Raw genomic sequence first — 19,072 nt, 5'->3', positions numbered from 1 at the left:
TGAATTTTTAAACGCCTCTATAATTCAAGCCATGATCATCATTATTCAAGTCATAATCTCGCTACGGCTAGCGCGATACAAAGGCAGAATGGAAAATAAATTTTGCACATATGGTGCAATTTTGTTCGGTAGAGGCACCGCGTTGATTTTCATGCCATCTGGTGGAGAGTGCTTCTAAATGTTTGCATTTCGCTGTATTGTACGAAAACGAGGGCGTTACATTTGTAGGGTAAGTTGGGGAAATTTGGACATACAGGGTGATTTGGGCCACCATTTTATCTTAAAAAATGCGACTCAACTTGGATTTTTTCATAATGTCATCTCCTTATATTGTTGAGCCATATGTAACTAACGTTAAAAAACTTTGGTAAAATTTATCAGGTGGAGGAAAACAGTAGCATGAACACAGCAAACACATTGATTGTCAGAAAATGTGAGTTTTCCGATCGTGGTTTTAAGGTTTTTTCCGCTTAAACAACCTTTTCGTGTATTGTGCAGTAAAGTTCTGTTCGCCTACAGAAGAGGAACAATTTGATGCAGCGAAACTGTTAGTTTGATAACAATAAATGAAATTAATTGCATTCTAATTTTTGCATGTTGTGTGGGGTGACATGGACACGTTTCTGTGGGGTGAATTGGTCCTACAAGATTGATGCCTCTGAATTACAACAAAAGGTGGGCAGACAACGTTGGGAGAAAAAGGAGCTTGAAAGAACAACGCAGGCCATCAAGAACGGGTTTTCTTTGACCAAGCATCGAAAGTGTTTGAAAATGCTCGAACAAACGGTGAAAAGATCCATGCAGAATTCGAAATGATCTCAATGCAATTTTTCTGGTCTGGAATCTGGCCAAGGCACCTGGTAACGATTCCTAAACACTGTTACAGATTGTAACATTATCCTAAAATATTTTACATAAATATCAGTGTTTTTTTCGATGAAACACACACTGGACCAAATCACCCCGCATCAAATTTTTTATGACCAAAAATCATTTATTTTATTTTATGACATATTTGGTAGTTTGAAGCTTGATATAATGATTAAACATTATTGATTGAGAGAAAACAAGTGTAGCTTTAAAGGCGAATGAACTGAAAGAAATCTGAAAGTTTAAAACCTCTTAAAATCCTAAAATATTTTACATAAATATCAGTGTTTTTTTCGATGAAATACACACTAGACCAAATCACCCCGCATCAATTTTTTTATGACCAAAAATCATTTATTTTATTTTATGTTATATTTGGTAGTTTGAAGCTTGATATAATGATTAAACATTATTGATTGAGAGAAAACAAGTGTAGCTTTAGAGGCGAATGAACTGAAAGAAATCTGAAAGTTTAAAACCTCTTAAAAACAAACAAAGAAAGAAGAAGTGTAGCTCAGTGTATAATGTGACATTTTTTTATTTAGACCGTATTGGTTTGGAAATATTAGGCGATTCGCTTAGGGGGTCCAAATTTTCCCCATTTCCTCTACTGTTCTCACGAGAACAAGAATGAACAACGAAAACGGTCCTTTTCCGGGCCACCACAACTTTCTATTAAATAGTAAGTTTCGATGCATTCTAAAATTATATCCGAAATAATGAAAAACAAATCTAAATTTATATTTTTTACTGGAAAAGAGCTTCTGTGATTTTAGGAGTGAGTACGGATTTAATGGAGTAATGATGATTTTTTTTGAATTGTAGAAGCTTTCTCAGATTCTCGGACTTTCTCAGCTCATTCGCTTCTAGTCTTAAAATTTGGAGAACTAAACTAAACACTCGGCCTTGAAAACGACCTTTGGAAACCCTTTCTCTCGCTGCCATCTAGTCGCTGGCAGGATGACTGATAAATCTTGGATGACTTATTAGTGACTTTTTACGATCGATCAATTCATTTTCGTGAATTCGAGCAATGTTTCCGGTGACGTCGAAGTGGAGCGCATTTCAAGCCGAATACGGGGAAGGTATTTTTCAAAGGTGAAAACTGCATTCGTCGGTGGAAAACTGAATGTTAAAATTTGTACCGCAGCGGTTGTTGTCGACACCGCCACCCTACCACACACCCGATTCCGCTCGGATTTTCAGTTGTCGATCTGAGTGTTTTTGGAGCGTTATTTCTGAGAGCGTTTAAAATGGTTATAATTCTGTAGTCCTACGTTGAAAATCGATAGTTTTTTAGACACCACCCTTCTTATTTATCTATTTTTCGCGGCCCGCAACAAAATAACTAACGCCCCTCTGAAATAAAGGTTGAGTACCAGTGGATTAGGATCTTCCCCTAAAAAAGGAAAACCCAATCAACCAATTATCTTGGTTTTAAATTTTAAATTCAAGTTTCGAGTAAGATTTTTAACAGTGTGTTTTAAATTTTATTTTTGTTACTGTTACAAAATGTTTGCAACTTTGTAAACCATCATATTTCAATCAGACACCTAGATTTTGAGTTACAATTTTTTGAAAAGAAACAACAATTATTTTGAATACACCCTTTTAAAAAATCGATCGTAATTTAAGTTGGTCATATTATAATGAAAATTGTGATTTTACGTAGTTTCCATCATAAGTACCAAGCTTCAAAAAAAAATCGGAGTCGATTCGGGTCAAAATGCTCTGTTTTCTGGCCGATTGGGCGTGGAATTGCTCCTCTCAAAAACAGTTTTTTTTCAATTCTGAACAAAAATGCTATGAATATCTCATACAATTACCAAGAAGGGCTCTGCTACAGAGAAAAAGTTTTTCTAACAACTTTTTCACGTTTCTTTGAAAATTTATGGCATGGAATTCGTCAGGTGCATGGTTTTGAGCGTTAATATCACTATGCTGACTAAACAAAGTGGTATTATAATAACTTTTTTCGAAAAATTAAATGTTTAAGAGTTATATGCTTGTTAATTATTGACCCGAGAACATGTTTCGATACCTTCAAAATTGCTATTGAAATCACACAAATCTGTATGTACGAGGTCTGTTCAAAAATATCGCTACTTTCGAATTTACGCGGGTTACGTATATTCGATTCTAGATTTTTTTTTGTGGCATTATGTTGGTAGTCATGTCTCTCACTTATGCTGACAAGTACGGCTATTTGAATGTTTAGTTAATTTTTGACAAATGCTTTTCTTACACGTGTTTTGGTTCATCTTCGATTTTTTGCCTGATAATTCGATACAGATCGTGTGCTAAGGATTCGATAGCGGAGAACACGAAATGCTTGATATGGAGTGCAGAATATTTCACCATATCAATTCTCGAATTCCGCAATCGATCGATGATTCCAGTTGTCGGGGAGAGGGGTATTTTTTGCCCTGAGCATTTCTGAGGAGTAAACGGTTCTTCCTTTGAGCGTTAATATATCTTTGTCGGTTGAACGAAGTGGTATGATAATCATTTTATTTGAAACATTAAATGTCTAAGAGTTATATGCTTGTTAATTTTAGACCCGAAAACCGTTTCAATAACTTGAAGATTGCTTTGGAAATAGGCTATTGAAATCACATAAATATGTATATAAACTGGTGCCCGTACGGAAATCGTCTCTCATGAACGATTAACCTCCGGGCTAAAGTGCATTAAAAATATGAATAAAACAGAACGAAAATTGGCTCAGTTATTATTCTGTATTGGTTGGAGCATGTTCTCCCTGACAGCCGAAATACTACCAGTCTGAACGAAACCTCTAGCGAAAAAAGACACATCGACAATAATTTTCAACAAAGCGGCCATCCTATTGAGACTGCAGATTGTACCATTGACGATAGATGATGCGGACAATAAGGAAAGTTTCATCATGGGTTGGGATAGAAAATATTTCACAATGTCAAAGAAATCGTCTTGTTTGCAACAGTGCCAATATTGAATCGATTCTGGCATCGGAGATTCTGGTGAACCGTTGGATTGCGACAGAGTTTAATATAGACTTGTTAGCTAAGAAAAAAGAAGGATCATTGAACGCTAAGAAAACCTGTGAGTAGATTGATGCGGAAGCTCTTATGGGCTTCGTACATCACCGGTTTTCTTACCATTAGATGCAGAGTGTTTGTGTACGATTGAATTGCACGTAAGCGTTGTTCATTTTATACGTTGTCAAAGATATATAATGGTGATGGCGAAACAAATATAAAATCGCCTGTGGCAGCGTTAAATGTCTGAAAGAAGAGATACATACTGGCAATAAGGACACAAATCTCGTATATTGTCATCACGCGAAAAAGAATGTATCATGTACAAAGCCACGCAAACTCTTCGATCCTTTTCAGGACCACCATCCATTTCAAAATAGTTGAATTTAATGTACGACCCTGCATGAACTTTAATTCAATACTTCTACTCATCCGCGCACACACTTACAAGTAGTCCTATGTCTACCTTACGGTTATATCACAGATATAACCCCTTTTTTATTTAAAAACGTTGAAGTGACCGAATATTTATTAGTCATTTAAATTTCCATGCTTTTATATGATGAACTTCAACCTCACCATACCAACTTCGATTGGCACACTTCATATGTGTTTGGGAGGTTATCGCACCATGAAGGTTTCTGGTAAGGATGTCACTTTTGAAGTGTGTTTCCCGTCGTTTTGAGAGAGGGAGACTCTAACACCGTGATCTGAGTTCGCGTTTATTGATTTTTCCGAAGAGAGAAAACAGCACGCTTGCGTAAAAATATTGAACACTGCAACAGCTGTTCTCTAATGATTTGATTTTGTCACGATATCCGAGAATACGTCATGCCAATCAGCGATGGTAATCCTCCGCACAGTTCATGTTTCCTTGGAACGAAGAATCATGGTTTGCGTTCTGTTCAAATGTGTTTGGCGTGTCACGTGGATTGCAAGGTGCTGAGATTGAATAAGGATTTATAACAATTATTGATAATATTCTGCGGATGAAGACTTTTTTATTTCTTGCTATCTACGGATAGAATTCACTGTTCACTCATTTCTAAACGATTCAAGAAAACACTGTTCAATATCAATAAGAGTAGTTTTTCTCTAACTTACAGAATACGGCCAATCCTATAAATGGTATCTACCAAGGACCAGTTATAAACAAATCGGAAACAGATACCGAAACAAATGACACCGGTAAGTAATCCCACAAGTACTCAAAAGTCCGTTTGCTTAAACATGGCCGTGGAAAATTTTCTTTTCCATCACTTTTCCATATTAAACTTTACCAACAAAACAGATTTGGTGGCCGTCCCCACGTCGGTCTTAGTGCAGACTGGTATTGAAGTTGGAGCTGAATGCAGAGAAAACCGGCGTCGCAGCAACATAGCCCATTCTTCAATTACCGGTATGTTTCGTTATGCCTGTGTCTGGGTGCGAGTCTTGTTTTCCTCTTCTGCTTTCGTGTTGACATTTGCTTGTGCGAGATTTTCCACAAATTTTCTCCTATTTTCACATGTGCGTTTGTAATTGTTCGAGTCCTTTTGCTCTATACAATACAAATTTCCCGCACAGGGAGTCACACACGAGAGAACACGCCTTCGAATTCTGTCTCCTTGGTCTTCACTAATTTCTAAATAAAGTTTTAAAAATACATAAAATCTGGTGATATTTGTATTATCTTCTTCTTCTTTTCTGGCTTTAAGAGGCTTTAAACTTCGCAGTTCATTCGCCTCTATGATGTTTGTATTATCATTTTCGAAAATAGTTTTTATACTGCGTGTTCCTATAACTGTTCCACTTGCTGTACATCAAATATTTTCTCTATATTTCTGTAAGCCTTCGAAACACGTGAATCTCTCTCCCATTCTGACACCCCGAATCACGTGTCGTTTGAGCGCATGTATGTTTTTTTTTGCTTGGTGAGAAGGCATACCGCCAATATGTACACATAATTTTCGTACACTTTCGCTCTCCAGTACCTTCTTCTCCACTGCGGAAACAGCCAGCCATTATCCTTATGTAGTTGTTTGATTTCTTAAGTTAAGAAGAATAATAATATACACCCGATAACACAAAGTTTTCGGAGCTGAAAATCATATATTCTCTAGTTCGCGAAAATCCGTAAATATTGGAGTGTGCATGTGTTCTGTTGTGCGGTGCTTTCGCAACGTTTTGCATTCTAATTCTAGCTCGAAATGTTCTGACAAAGTGTCGAAAATCTGTGGTAATCAAGGGTTCGATGTTTTCCACAGTTCCGGAAACTTCCTATTCCAGCTCGGAGGGAGAGGACGACTTCTTCGACGCAAACGATGATGCATTCACGTCTAGTCAGCTAAACACACCGACAAAGTAAGTATCACCATATAATGTAATGATGATTGTTGATATATTCGGTAGACATATATTTTCTTCTTCTTCTTTTTGGCTTTAAGAGGGTTTAAACTTTTCAGTTCATTCGCCTCTAGAGACATATATTTTGATAGTCGGATATTGCTATACCATCAACAATAGTTTTGGCAGTTTTTCTCGGAACGTGAAACAGCATTGTTACAAACATTTATTCGCGTCTATTTTGGGTTGCGGACAATACAAACATGTCGTTTTATGCGCATATTTCTCGCGTTTCCGTTTGGATACTAGATATATAATGTTTCCAATTCTGTTCTGTCGTGACAGCTATGTTCCCATCATGAGTTATACCGCAGTACACAGGATACGTAATCAATATTGAAAAAAAAAAAACTTCTTGAATGACGTTAACGTTCCCTGTGGAACTTTTGCCGTCTCAACGTGTGCATTAACTAGCGTCATTTATTAATCCTTAGTTGAGATTTATTAAGCCAAATAACATGCCTTAAATGTATTCCGAGGGGCAAGCTCTAGCAAGTCGAAGCAAATTTCTCTGACAAAAACCCCCGGCCAGAACGGGAATCGAACCCGAACACCCGGCATGATAACGTGAGACGCTAACCACTCGGCCACGGGTGCACTAACTGTAAATGTAACTGCAACTATAATTCGCTAATTAAAACCTTACATACTTCTTGTTTATATAATTAATACATACTAGGATATTAAAAACACAAAATAACCTCGAGAAACAATTAAATTTCTTCAAAAATTGGTCGAAATAACACTCGAAACAGCCGAAACGAGGAACTGGTCCAAAATGTTGTCGCGTCGTTTTAGTTGTTAAGTATGCTTAAAACGCATTTTTCAAGAATGACTATTGTTTTGACTACAGATATTAAAAAAAATTCTTCGAAAAATACAAATAAATTATTATAAATGGATTGGAGCACTGGATTTCATTATTTCTTCTCAAAGTTTTGTCACTTTAATTTTTTACTTGAGCATGTTTTGTCCGACACTGTAGCAAGATATCGTGATGAAATTTCCAAAGTTAGATCATACAAACTGACTGGAACACGACTGGACACCCAAACGCCATTGTTTTGGATTAGCACTTTGTGCTGGAGTATCGCATTTACATTCACGTAGTACAGATTGACGTGCGAATCCATTCATAATGGTCTCCATCATAATGGTCAGAATTTTGGAGTGTCACCTTGAAGGGAAACTCTTCCCTTGAACTGTCCAAAAAGTTACGTCAGTCTACAATAGGACGACTTACTGTGTCGACAAGACACGCCATTCCACTTGAGCAATATGTATACAGTTGTCCATAAGCCGTATTGCGGTGGAACCCCACATGGGTTTTTTATATGTGAAACATACAAGAGTAGCAGTCACTTGTATTCTAGAGCATACCACTCAGAATACCTTCAAGGCGTGTTATTTGGCATAGAAATCTCAACTAAGTACTAATAAAAATGACGCAAGCAATACTACGATGAGACGTTCCTCTAGGAACGTTAGTGCCATTCAAGAAGAAGACAATAATAGCAGGTATAAACTGAAGCGCTAACCTTTGAACGATCAATCACACGAGGGCTCGTTTTTTACCATCATTCCTTATCCTTGTTATAAACTTGTCGGAAATCGTGGAAAGTTCATCAATGTTTCCGATGTTTTCTGCTCCCCTTTAACCTTCCTGTACTCACGCGCAAAATCGTAACTCGTATACTCACCGACTGTGCGTGTATTATTGCTACTGGGTATTTATTAAAAAAAAGTAAAAAATATTTTCTGGATTTATTTTTTTCAATTATAATTGAATAAAATAAATCCAGAAAATATTTTTTCTTTAACTTCATTCAGTTTTAATAGCCATTTAATTACTCCACCTCATTGATTCTCAGTCTGTCAGACCTATGCGCTAGTATAGGAGGGTTAATGTAACAATTCTCCGGATGATTGGAGAAAAGTTCGAGTTTATATCTAAAAATAAGTTCGAAGAACATTCACTTTCTTCAGAAGTTTAGCTACCTTATGCCAGAAATAAGCAAATTGCACTTCTTTGACATAAAGAGGACCTTTGATGTAGGATAAATAGAAGATTTGTCAAATCAAATTAAACTTTCGAGGTCTGCCACCTCTATTGAAGAGGTTCCCGAAAACAACTGCAACAGAAATAACCGCTAAGAAAAAGTTTTAAATCACAAGTAGGCTAGAAATATTCTGACGCGGAAAAGCATCATGGGCATAAGACGGTCTGGGATACCGTGCGCGAGCATACGAGTTATGAAGCCGCACGCTAAATGTCCAAACCAAAATACCTATAATTATGGAAATTTCTGTTGCAATTGTTTTCTGGGGCGATTTTTTCCGATCACAATTGAAGAACAGTATGTTCCTCACAATTTTTCTCACGGAGATTCGACAGTTCGCTCTTTCTTTATTTCCTTGTAAAGGGAAGCTTTAAATTATCCGATTCATTCATCTCTGGATCGTCAGCTAACAATTCAGTGCATTGCCCGATTTTGTAGTTCGTGTTAGGGAAGCACAAATGTATTCGAAATGAAAAGCTATCAATTTAGAGCAGCCATACTCAACCTGCGACTGCATGTGGCAGGCTGGCCCTTCTGGTTGGGCCATTGCTTTATTTGAAACTATTTTGTATGTGTAACAATATCGAAGCCCCCAGAAATCATTACCTGTATTTTTCGACGTAGGATTGCATCTTTCAGTAATGGTGCCACATTGGAAAACGGGTCATGTTTTTATGAAATAGAAATAGCAAATGCAACGCTCGTTCTACGGATAATGTGGATAGAGAAAATAATGTAATTTAAACTCTCCCCGTTTTTTATTTATTGTGTATAAACAAGCTATTCGCGATTTCACAGCATTCACGACCAGACGGCAAGGAGATTTTCCAAATGGTATTTTCAAGTCTAGAGGCCAATGAGCTATGAAATTTTAACGTTTCTATAATTCAAACCATTATCATCATTATTCAAGTCACAGTCACGCTCCTGCTACCAGACAGCAGTCTTTCTCAATGCTGATGTCAGACACAGTTGTTTTGCATGATTCCAAGGGAGAATGGAAGATGGATATCGCATCACTATGTGTGCAATTTCGTTCGGTGGAGGTAACGCGTCGATTTTCATGCCGTCTGGATGGGAGTGCTTCTGTATTTTTGTATAATTTCCATATTATTACATATTTTCCAATAGTTTTATGACTTTTTTCTAAATATAGTTTATTTCCTTTGACATTTATATATCCTTACAAATAAATCTCTAGTCAAAATGATCGGTTTGGAAAGGAAAGGAAAGATACATCAAATTTGGCGGTAGTTCTAGTGTCATTATTGTGCTCGCTCTGGCCAACCTCAGTTTCTATTTTGCTACCGTGTTGAACAGACGTGCAAAGGTTTTCACCCCAGAATGCAATCTCAGAACATGTGCGAAGAAAGCATAGTGCAAGGCTTGCACTGGCAGACAGAAGTAATGCAGAAGAGAAATATCAAATAGGAAGTGCCGATGTTTCATACCGTTACGTGGAGTTTGGTTTTGTATGCTGAATCACACTTAAGAATTGGTGAATTTATGCGTTATAAAATAGATAACGGTGGTGGGGGAACAAATGTGTCATCACCTCGGGTCGCACTACATCTAGCACGAGAAAAATATTCACGATGCATACAGAGTGTGTTACGTGTATTGGCAATAACGACACAAATCTCATGTAATGTTCTCGCAAGAATAAGTATAAATCATGAATTGAATAGAATTGATTTATTCGCCAACAGGCTCGGGCCCCAATGGTAGCTGAGTATCTATTTTTCTTATATCCTAACATAATTCGATTGGCATTGCCTAAATATGTTGTCATCAGATGTCACCATGGCTCGAGCAGTATTCCTACGCGTTTCCAAAGTGTCTAAATTAATAATCTGGCAGCGGCTTTCAAACTACGCAAACTCATCTGTCCCTTCTTGGTGGTTCATTCGACTAAAAGGGTATTTTTAAAAATTCGATGGATTCTTATAATATTCGAAGAAATTGAAATGCGAATTATTTGTTTGTTGGAAGAGTAGTGTGTAATGATGAAGGAAGGCCATTTGGAAAATGGGAAAAAAATGCCATCTTCACCCTTCAGTAGTGGAATTACTCGATGCGTGACCCATCGAAGCGTGTGCATTTGGTTCGTTCTTTTTTAAATTAAATCGTAGACAAAGGGTTTAACAAGTTAAGCCCTGACCGAGCTAGGGGACATACAATGAACTTTACGTTTGTCCCTCGTTGGTCCCTGTGGACCGATAGCGGGCTATTCTGAACATTATTTTCTAACTTTGTTATTGCCGTTCCCAGTGCCGATGCTCTCTAAATGACGAACAGTGCGGGGCTCAACAAACTAACCATTGAAAAACTCATAATTTTCTTTTTTGCAACAGATTGTTAGATCCGAATCGACTGGTGCAAAAATCTCGTAAATCCATCAGGAAATGATTGAACACTTAGTTGAATTAAAGGAATTGGAATTAGATAGATGCATCATTCTGCTTCGTATTCGTCAGTTGACAATCAATATTTATACGACTTGAATTGAGACGTGATAGCCTAGACTTAGGCTGGATATTCAACGAACAGGTGTCGTATTTTGATGCAAATAGCTTATTCGTATATTAGGAGAAGGTGGTCCTAAATTCACACCAACTGGTAGATAACACAGTATAAGAGTTCTATTAAACAATTGAACGCCGAAGTTACCAAAGAACAAATATTTTGTTACTTGGTGACATTTACAATTTAGGGTAACGATTCAGGACCACCCTCCCCTACATATTACAAATGAAATAGAATCATTTTCCGAGAGTGTGTGAAAACATTTTTCTGGTGAAATTAACCCAAACAGATTTTCAAGTTTAAGAACGGATACTAGTCTCTCTCTCTGACTATGTTTATGTCTTCTTTGCTGTCGTCGCTTAGTTTAGTGTGTGGGTACGTGAATGGGTGTGGGTACGTGAATGGGATGCCGAGTAGTGAAACGGTTCGCTGAGGCCTCTTTTGGCTGCAGTTAGTTCAATTTGCTCTCGGCGAAAGAAGCATGAATTTTAGTCTCTGTGCCGCAGCGGTTTGTTTTTGCGGATTCGGTCCACTGTCTTCCTGCAAGATATCCCTTTCGGAGAGGTTCGAGAACGAATTTCACGTGAATGAAAACGAGAACGCGAAATTGATTTTTCGCCTATGGGATTTGGAATAAGCGAATCTATGCATAATTATCCGCTTTGTATGGATTTTATGATGCATAAAAGTGCTGGAACGAGATTTCAATCGATTATTAATGTCTTCCTTTAGAATAAGCGCGATAGAAATGTAGAAATGCCGGAACCGCTGAGATTCGTTTTCATGCCAAGTATTTTCGTTCTCTCGCGCTCTCTGTGTTCCTGAAATCTCAAATTCTGACGTAGTGCTTTCCATGTTATTCAACTCAGTGGGTCTGTCAATGCATACCGCGTTTGCTGAGTGTGCACAGTTTTGATGTACACAAACATCCGAACTATGTTTTTTCACTTTTTTTGAATATGTGCTGTGTGACAGGAGAATGTGAGAGCCATCATCGAATGAGCAAATGTTGCATTAAATATAACTACATGTATTTTTATCGATTAGTAGTGTGTGATATTGTGTTTTGTTGCAGCTCATATTTGCTTGAGGCACACTTCCCAAATTCAGGCCCAACAATAATCTAATCATTTCATCCCCCCAGATGATCCGTTGAAATAAAACTGTTTTATTTCGTTTGCGTGTTCAGTACGATTATTCGTATGCTGTGAATTGTACCAAAAATTAAAATGTGATAAAAGTGTGTGGAATAATAGTGTAAAAGCCAAATTTCCTCGAAGCGAAAGACATGTTCCGATCTTTAGCAGAAAAATTCTCGTTTCGTAGAACTAGCTCAGTAGCTAACGATAGGTAAATTTCACCTTAACACTATCAAATTTATAATTTGTTAATCTGAAATCTCTCACTCGGAATGTTTTTTCTTACATTTATCCTTTTCCGGCGCTCGCAATAATTTGTGTATCGGAAGATAGAACTTTTTCATTCATATTAAATATTCAGAAATCGAAGGTATAACCACATCGCTGCTAGTGACGTCATTGGGAGATGTGCTTTATAGGATTTGACATTTCATTTGTTAAACCAAATTCATTTGGTTTATTTTAAATTTCTGAATATCATAGTTTATATAAAAATATTGTTATATGGTTAGATATTACTATGCCTACATGCCAACTACAATTCGTAGACAGTTTTTTTCCTGAATTTATTAATTTACAATAACGATACATTCCCATGTGATATTATATCATCTTCAAGATGTTTCGACAATTCTCGAAAGTTTTCGGTTATCAATGAATTTCAACTCCGGCCAACAGAGATTCTGCAAAGTGTTGAATTCGTTTTAGATGCAGTTTTCATAAGCCGAGAGCAGTGAGAATCGTTATTCCGCGGTCGCTACCGTCGACAGCGTTCTTTCAATGACGACAAAACACGACAAAACAAAATAGCCTGGACAGATAGGCTATATTGATCCTTCTGTTTCGTGTCTCAATCGGTATATCCGAAGCTTTTCTGGGCATTTGTCAATTCCAAGAAAATGGAAGAAAGCTTGTCCATAAACCCGCTAATGGTTAACCACTCGACTAACTCTACACTCAAGAAGTGCTATGTCTTCGTTGCTCACGTGCTTCTGCTACTTTCGAACGTGTTGATCACAAAATCCTGCCATCAAGACTATACGAAATCGGGATTTTCTCCAGATTCACGATCAGTTTTAACTAGTATCTAACCAATCGTCGGATGTTTGTCAAAATTGGTCCTCGGGAGTGCCTCAAAGATGCAATCTAGGCCCATAGCTGTTCTTACTGTTCGAATGACATGAAGATCTACATGATGATCAGGAGCGCTCTAGATTGTCTTAGAATGGTGCTCGAGAAGTATGATGCCCCTCAACATCTTGAAGTACAACCCAATTTTGTTCCATCGGAAGACTGCCACGTCCACCAAACAAGCTCTCTATCGTTACCTCATACGCAGGCTGACGAAACGGTGCTCCGCCTTGCGTACACAGTATGTTCAATAAATAAGGGGACGTTTTATTGAAATCATGAAACACGTCACGCCATCTGTTGAACGTTGATAACAGTAGAAAGGTAAAGGTCTCACCTTTCGAACGCAGCCAACTTTATGTAAATCGGTTGACAGATTACGTGCTTTTTAATGACAATTTGTTTTGTGCTTGTGCCGTAAAAATACAATGGAACAAAGTGCAAATATTGAATTTTGTTTCGTGATTTTTTGATGAAAAAACATATTCATCGTCATATGTCATTGACCACCGTATTCCGTATTCTCCTGATCTATCACCATGCGACTATTTTCTGTTTCCTAAACTAAAAAAAACACGAAACAAAATTTAGTATTTGACCTTTGTTTTACCGTTCGAATGAAAGGTTTTCCTTCTATGGAGTATACCCCCCGTGTCAGAAATACTGGAATGTTTTTTTGTCTTTATTAGAGAGATTTTCAGTCTTGGGCTGTTTTTTTTTTATTTGCATAAATATTATTTATTTCATATTATTTTTGTTTGGTACAAAGTTCTTAACATATTAAGTGACCAACTATTGCTATGCATCTTAAGTCTAGATAAAAATTGCATGAAAAAATGCTTGTTTTGAATGATTGATTTTTTAAGAATTTGAAACATATTGATTTTTTCAATCATTAAAATAAACTACCTACTTAACTCAACCTTAACCTAAACATATAATTTTACTGTACAACGAACAGATTCCGGACAATTTCGTGCGCGGAATAAGAGCACCTCTCTCCAAATTTCTGGATGTATTTCTGAAAGTTCTCATCTAGGGTAACCTAACTGGCTCTTTCCTAAACCTCCCTTGTTCTCGTCCAGGGGGGCAAGTTCAAAATGATCATGAGAAATTTATTCTAAATACGTTGAAGTTTGAGTTGGATGTGTGTCCGGGCACACCCTTTCAAACAGGAATCGCACATTCAATTACAGGATACACGATTTGTTTATAGATAGCCATCTGGCAAAGTTTAGAATTTCTGCCAACCAAAGAGTACAATGACCGGAGCAGAATATTACATTTTATGGCGATTTTCTCAACGTGAGGCCTAAAAATCAGATGACTGTCTAGAGTGAGTCCTAAGTAAAGGGTGTGTCACATCAAATTGCATCACGGAAAAAATGCTGTAGAAATTCGCCCAGTAGACCGATCCTTTTGAAAATTTTAGACAGTAAAATAAAAACTATTAAACAACTTTTGGCATTTTCTTTTTATTCATACTTCGAGCCCAAGCCCGTATGCTCGCACCTTCCTCTTTACCCCGTCCATAAGGTTCTGTACAACGTCAGGTTGTAGTTTTTTTTGAACAAAAATCCATTTTCTTTTGAAGTCTGCCTCCGATTTGACAACTTTTGGGTTCTTCCGGAGGGCCTGCTTCATAATCGCCCAATATTTCTCTATTGGGCGAAGCTCCGGCGCGTTGGGCGGGTTCATTTCCTTTGGCACGAAGGTGACCCCGTTGGCTTCGTACCACTCCAACACGTCCTTTGAATAGTGGCACAAAGCGAGATCCGGCCAGAAGATGGTAAGCGCTTCTGTAGGCACTTCTTGAGGTAAACCTGCCCGTTTACCGTGCCGGTCATCACGAAGGGGGCGCTCCGCTTTCCGCAAGAGCAGATCGCTTGCCACACCATGTACTTTTTGGCAAACTTGGATAGTTTCTGCTTGCGAATCTCCTCCGGAACGCTGAATTTGTCCTCTGCGGAGAAGAACAACAGGCCCGGCAGCTGACGAAAGTCCGCTTTGACGTAGGTTTCGTCGTCCATTACCAGGCAATGCGGCTTCGTCAGCATTTCGGTGTACAGCTTCCGGGCTCGCGTCTTCCCCACCATGTTTTGCCTTTCGTCGCGGTTAGGAGCCTTCTGAACCTTGTATGTACGCAGGCCCTCCCGCTGCTTGGTCCGCTGTACGAATGAACTTGACAAATTCAGCTTATTGGCGACATCCCGAACCGAACTTCTCGGATCACGTCTAAACTGCTTAACTACGCGCTTATGATTTTTTTCACTGACGGAGCATCCATTTTTGCCGTTCTTCACCTTCCGGTGAAGTGGTTAGGTTCTCGAAGTATCGTTTTAGTACTCTGCTGACCGTGGATTGGACGATTCCCAGCATCTTACCGATGTCCCTATGTGACAACTCCGGATTCTCGGAATGAGTGCGCAGGATTAATTCACGACGCTCTTTTTCGTTCGACGACATTTTTCCAAATTTACGAAAAATTGACAGTGAAACATGGCCAACGTGATCTATACACTCTTATCTGATTATAAGCGAAAGCTGAAGATATAATTCCTAAAAATTTAATTAATTTCTACAGCGTTTTTTCCGTGATGCAATTTGATGTGACACACCCTTTAGACCACTTCCTTGGACCATTCGACAAGAGAGTCACCGAACCGAGTTCTGACATAATTGGTCGGAATAAGTCTAGGAGATCTCGAATGTGGAAATAAAATAGCCGAAGTCCTCGCCGCATTGATAACACTTTTCCAATTGCTTTAAAACTCTGTTAGAGTACCCAGGCCACCCTACAGTTTGCGTTTAAGAATACCGATGAAGCGACCCTTAAACAAGATCGCAGTGTCATCGACAAATTGGTACAATATACCATCACCGGGAAGCGGTGGGATGTCCGCAGTATAAATGTTATACAGAATGGGCCCAAGAATACTTCCTTGGGGCACACCTGCATCGATATTAAAATGATCTAAACACACATTATGCAGAGATACCTGAATTTCCCTATCAGAGAGATAATTCCAATGATCTTGATAAAATACATGGGAAAATTGAATCGAAAGAAAAGAGCGCCATTGCTGTCATCTTGGACATCGACCTATTTCGATGTATAATATTTGAAACCCTAGTAAGTTGATGAATGGCGGACCTTCCCCTCCGGAAACCAAATTGTTACACCATTCTCATCTGCAAAAGCAAGAATTCGACTCTGGACGCATTTTTCGAAAAGCATAGAATGAGTGGAGAGCAGTCTGATGGGCCATAGCTCTTAGGAACAGAAGGATTTTTCCCCGGATTCAGTACTGGGATGACTTTAGCTAACTTCCACACTGAAGGGAAGTAGCAAAGCTCCCAGCACCTATTAAATATTGTCGCTACAAAAGCAAATGAGCCATGACTCAAGGGTTTGAGCCCTTCATGTTCTTTGAGGTTTTTATAAGAGCCATCAGCTCATCAGCCGTGACTCTAGATTCCTCCGGAACTAAGCTGTCCGATCGATCAACCATGATGACCCCTTCAGCTACAACCTGCTCATAGAGACTAACTTTATTTTGCCTAAGATTGTGAGAAGACACAAATTGTTGCCCCAACGCATTCGGTTTTTCAGGTCTTGGGCTGGTTCATCTCTTATACTCGTATGTGAAAAAGGTGGTGTCACACATTATGAAGGCCATACCCTTCGTATGAGAGGTGCTGGACTGTAAAAATGGTGGTATTCTAACCGTTGCTTCGTTACGTATAACGTATGGCCACTTTATGTCTTCGTCTGAAAGGTACTATAGGATGAAGCGGGTTGTAAGCCTCATGTGAGAAAATTAACCATTCAGTTCGAGTGCACCGTTGGTTGCTTTCCGCTTATGAGATGTGATACATGACTGGGATATGTGGCCTAACAACCTGGAAACTTGGCGGAGCATCGTCCCGGCAGCCTGCATATGAGATACAATAGACAATGTTTCGAATATGTGGCGATACAACGTCTTTTCAGCCTTCATCTCCAAACACTAGTTCATTTATGTAATGGCCAGACTGCGTAGCTACTACGCGTGCTGTATCCTTTTTGTCCCGAATTGCTCGGCACCCTCATTCCGTTGACTTTGCTTTACCCCTAATCATTCATTTCATGAACCTCCAGCAACAAAGTTTCGAAGCACTAAAGCACTGTTCAGCTGCGTTTTGCTTCTGTTGCCACTGTTGTGATTGATATTTTCGAATGTAGGTTTACCTTGAACAGATGAGAGTCGAAATCTATGTTAACGCCACGGTAGATTCCTACGTCGATAACGTCCAAGAAGTTTTAACGAACGGATCAAAACGTAGCCGTTTTGTTGTGGTGATATTCCGAGTGAAAAAATTTGAGGCAATGTTGGAAGAAAGCACTGGATATGGTCAGATTCTCGCCGGAAGGGTTCTCCATATACATTTTTTCAACATGGTTTATAATTATGTATGAATGTTACCCGATAGTATTATTTAGTTGAAAAAAAAACATTGAATTAAACTCTATTGTTTTTCCTCGCTGATTTGAGTAACGACATCCATTATCAACTTGAGAGTGACGGTTTAGATTTCATAAAGCACCGTTATTCCGACAGCGCTTCAACCATATCAGTATCAAATTAAGGAGTTTATATTTTGTTGAGTTAGCAAAACAAAGAATTCGTATTTATAGGGTTTATAGACGACTCTCTGAACTTATGTAGACAACATGTGCTTGCTGAGAATCCACAGTGTAACTATTTTTCCAGAACTGTTGAATCTGTTTACTCGTTTTTTGCTGTTTCAACTCATCGTTTCTGAGTTACACAGGTGTCGTTGTTACAGTTTATCTTATAAAGTTGAGATGTTTGAAGATTTCGTGATTTCTTGTTTGTTGCATCTAATACTATAACTTTTTTGACGTAGGACTACGTCTTTCATTTCTATACCGGGGTGTAAAATCAAAGTTTCGAAAACGAAAGCGTTACGCCGGAGACCGAGATTTTGAGCGTTAATAGCTCCTAAACAACTGAACGAAATGGTATGATAAACACTTCATTCGAAAGATAAAATGTCTACGCGTTATATACTTGTTACTTTTTGATCCAAAAACTTGTTTCAATAGTCTTAAAATTGCTTTCAAAACAGGCTATTGAAATCACCAATCGGTATATAAGCGAGCGGCGCTCGGAAATCCACTCAGTTCTAATTGAACAGCGATTGGAGCATGTTGTCGCTGTTGCGGTGAAGCTCTTTATTTATCATGAAAGCGCGGATGAACGGTGTCACCAAGAGCCAGTTTGTGCACCCTAGGCCAGAAGGGAATCTATCAGGAGGAGAGTGATGCCGCAAACGGTTCCCTGGGAAGACATCGCTACACACACATACACGCGCGGCTATTAACAGGTGATTATCGAGTTGGCATTAACCACTGGTGGGCTTCCAGTATCGAGGAAAATGTGGAAATATCTAATCGTTACTGAAAATAATCTGCCAGTTCCTTTGGGAATTTTCAAAATATATTCATGTGAAAGAGTTTAATTGAATGTTTTCTATCCATGTAACACTGTGACCAAATATGTTTCAATCAAGTGCTATTAACAGGTGGTTATCGAGTTGGCATTAACCACTGGTGGGCTTCCAGTATCGAGGAAAATGTGGAAATATCTAATCGTTACTGAAAATAATCTGCCAGTTCCTTTGGGAATTTTCAAAATATATTCATGTGAAAGAGTTTAATTGAATGTTTTCTATCCATGTAACACTGTGACCAAATACATTTGGTTTTGTGGTTTTTCAATCAATCGCAATTAACAGGATAGCTTCAGAAGATTATTCTTCCCCATCAGTAGGATATTTCCGTATCCAATATTGTATGCGCCCGCAATCGATTATTGCTCAGTCGCCGAAAGTTCCGAGCTCAGAGAGTTCATTCCCCTCTAGTTTGCCTTCCAAA

General features: G+C 38.5%; 2 protein-coding genes across 11 annotated transcripts in view; one reads left to right on the top strand and one right to left on the bottom strand.

Moving 5' to 3' along the window:
- LOC129764611 (elongation of very long chain fatty acids protein 1-like) overlaps nucleotides 1–19,072 on the bottom strand; it is a 51,407-nt gene that overhangs the window by 5,973 nt on the left and 26,362 nt on the right. The window contains exon 1 of one of the 2 annotated variants that reach the window (XM_055763862.1): nucleotides 4,995–5,237. The exons of the other annotated variant lie outside the window; for it this stretch is intronic. The gene's annotated coding sequence lies outside the window, so the exon portion shown is untranslated. Of the gene's footprint in view, nucleotides 1–4,994; nucleotides 5,238–19,072 lie in introns of those variants that run through there. 2 annotated transcript variants of the gene reach the window in all.
- The window catches only part of LOC129764606 (oxysterol-binding protein-related protein 9), a 118,897-nt gene that overhangs the window by 74,034 nt on the left and 25,791 nt on the right, over nucleotides 1–19,072 (top strand). Inside the window, exons 1-4 of one of the 9 annotated variants that reach the window (XM_055763852.1) lie at nucleotides 4,785–4,829; nucleotides 4,997–5,078; nucleotides 5,182–5,289; nucleotides 6,137–6,233. In XM_055763852.1, coding sequence (XP_055619827.1) covers nucleotides 4,800–4,829; nucleotides 4,997–5,078; nucleotides 5,182–5,289; nucleotides 6,137–6,233 — 317 coding nt within the window. In that variant the 5' untranslated portion in view covers nucleotides 4,785–4,799. Of the gene's footprint in view, nucleotides 1–4,784; nucleotides 4,830–4,996; nucleotides 5,079–5,181; nucleotides 5,290–5,608; nucleotides 6,006–6,073; nucleotides 6,234–11,341; nucleotides 11,426–11,591; nucleotides 11,734–11,921; nucleotides 12,212–19,072 lie in introns of those variants that run through there. The other 8 variants (XM_055763850.1, XM_055763853.1, XM_055763851.1 and 5 more) reach the window with 8 other exon arrangements.

This window comes from Toxorhynchites rutilus, chromosome 2, assembly GCF_029784135.1.
Source record: "Toxorhynchites rutilus septentrionalis strain SRP chromosome 2, ASM2978413v1, whole genome shotgun sequence".
NCBI classification, from domain to species: domain Eukaryota; kingdom Metazoa; phylum Arthropoda; class Insecta; order Diptera; family Culicidae; genus Toxorhynchites; species Toxorhynchites rutilus.
Note: the sequence above shows the minus strand (reverse complement) of the source record. Positions and strands in the feature narration are given on the sequence as shown.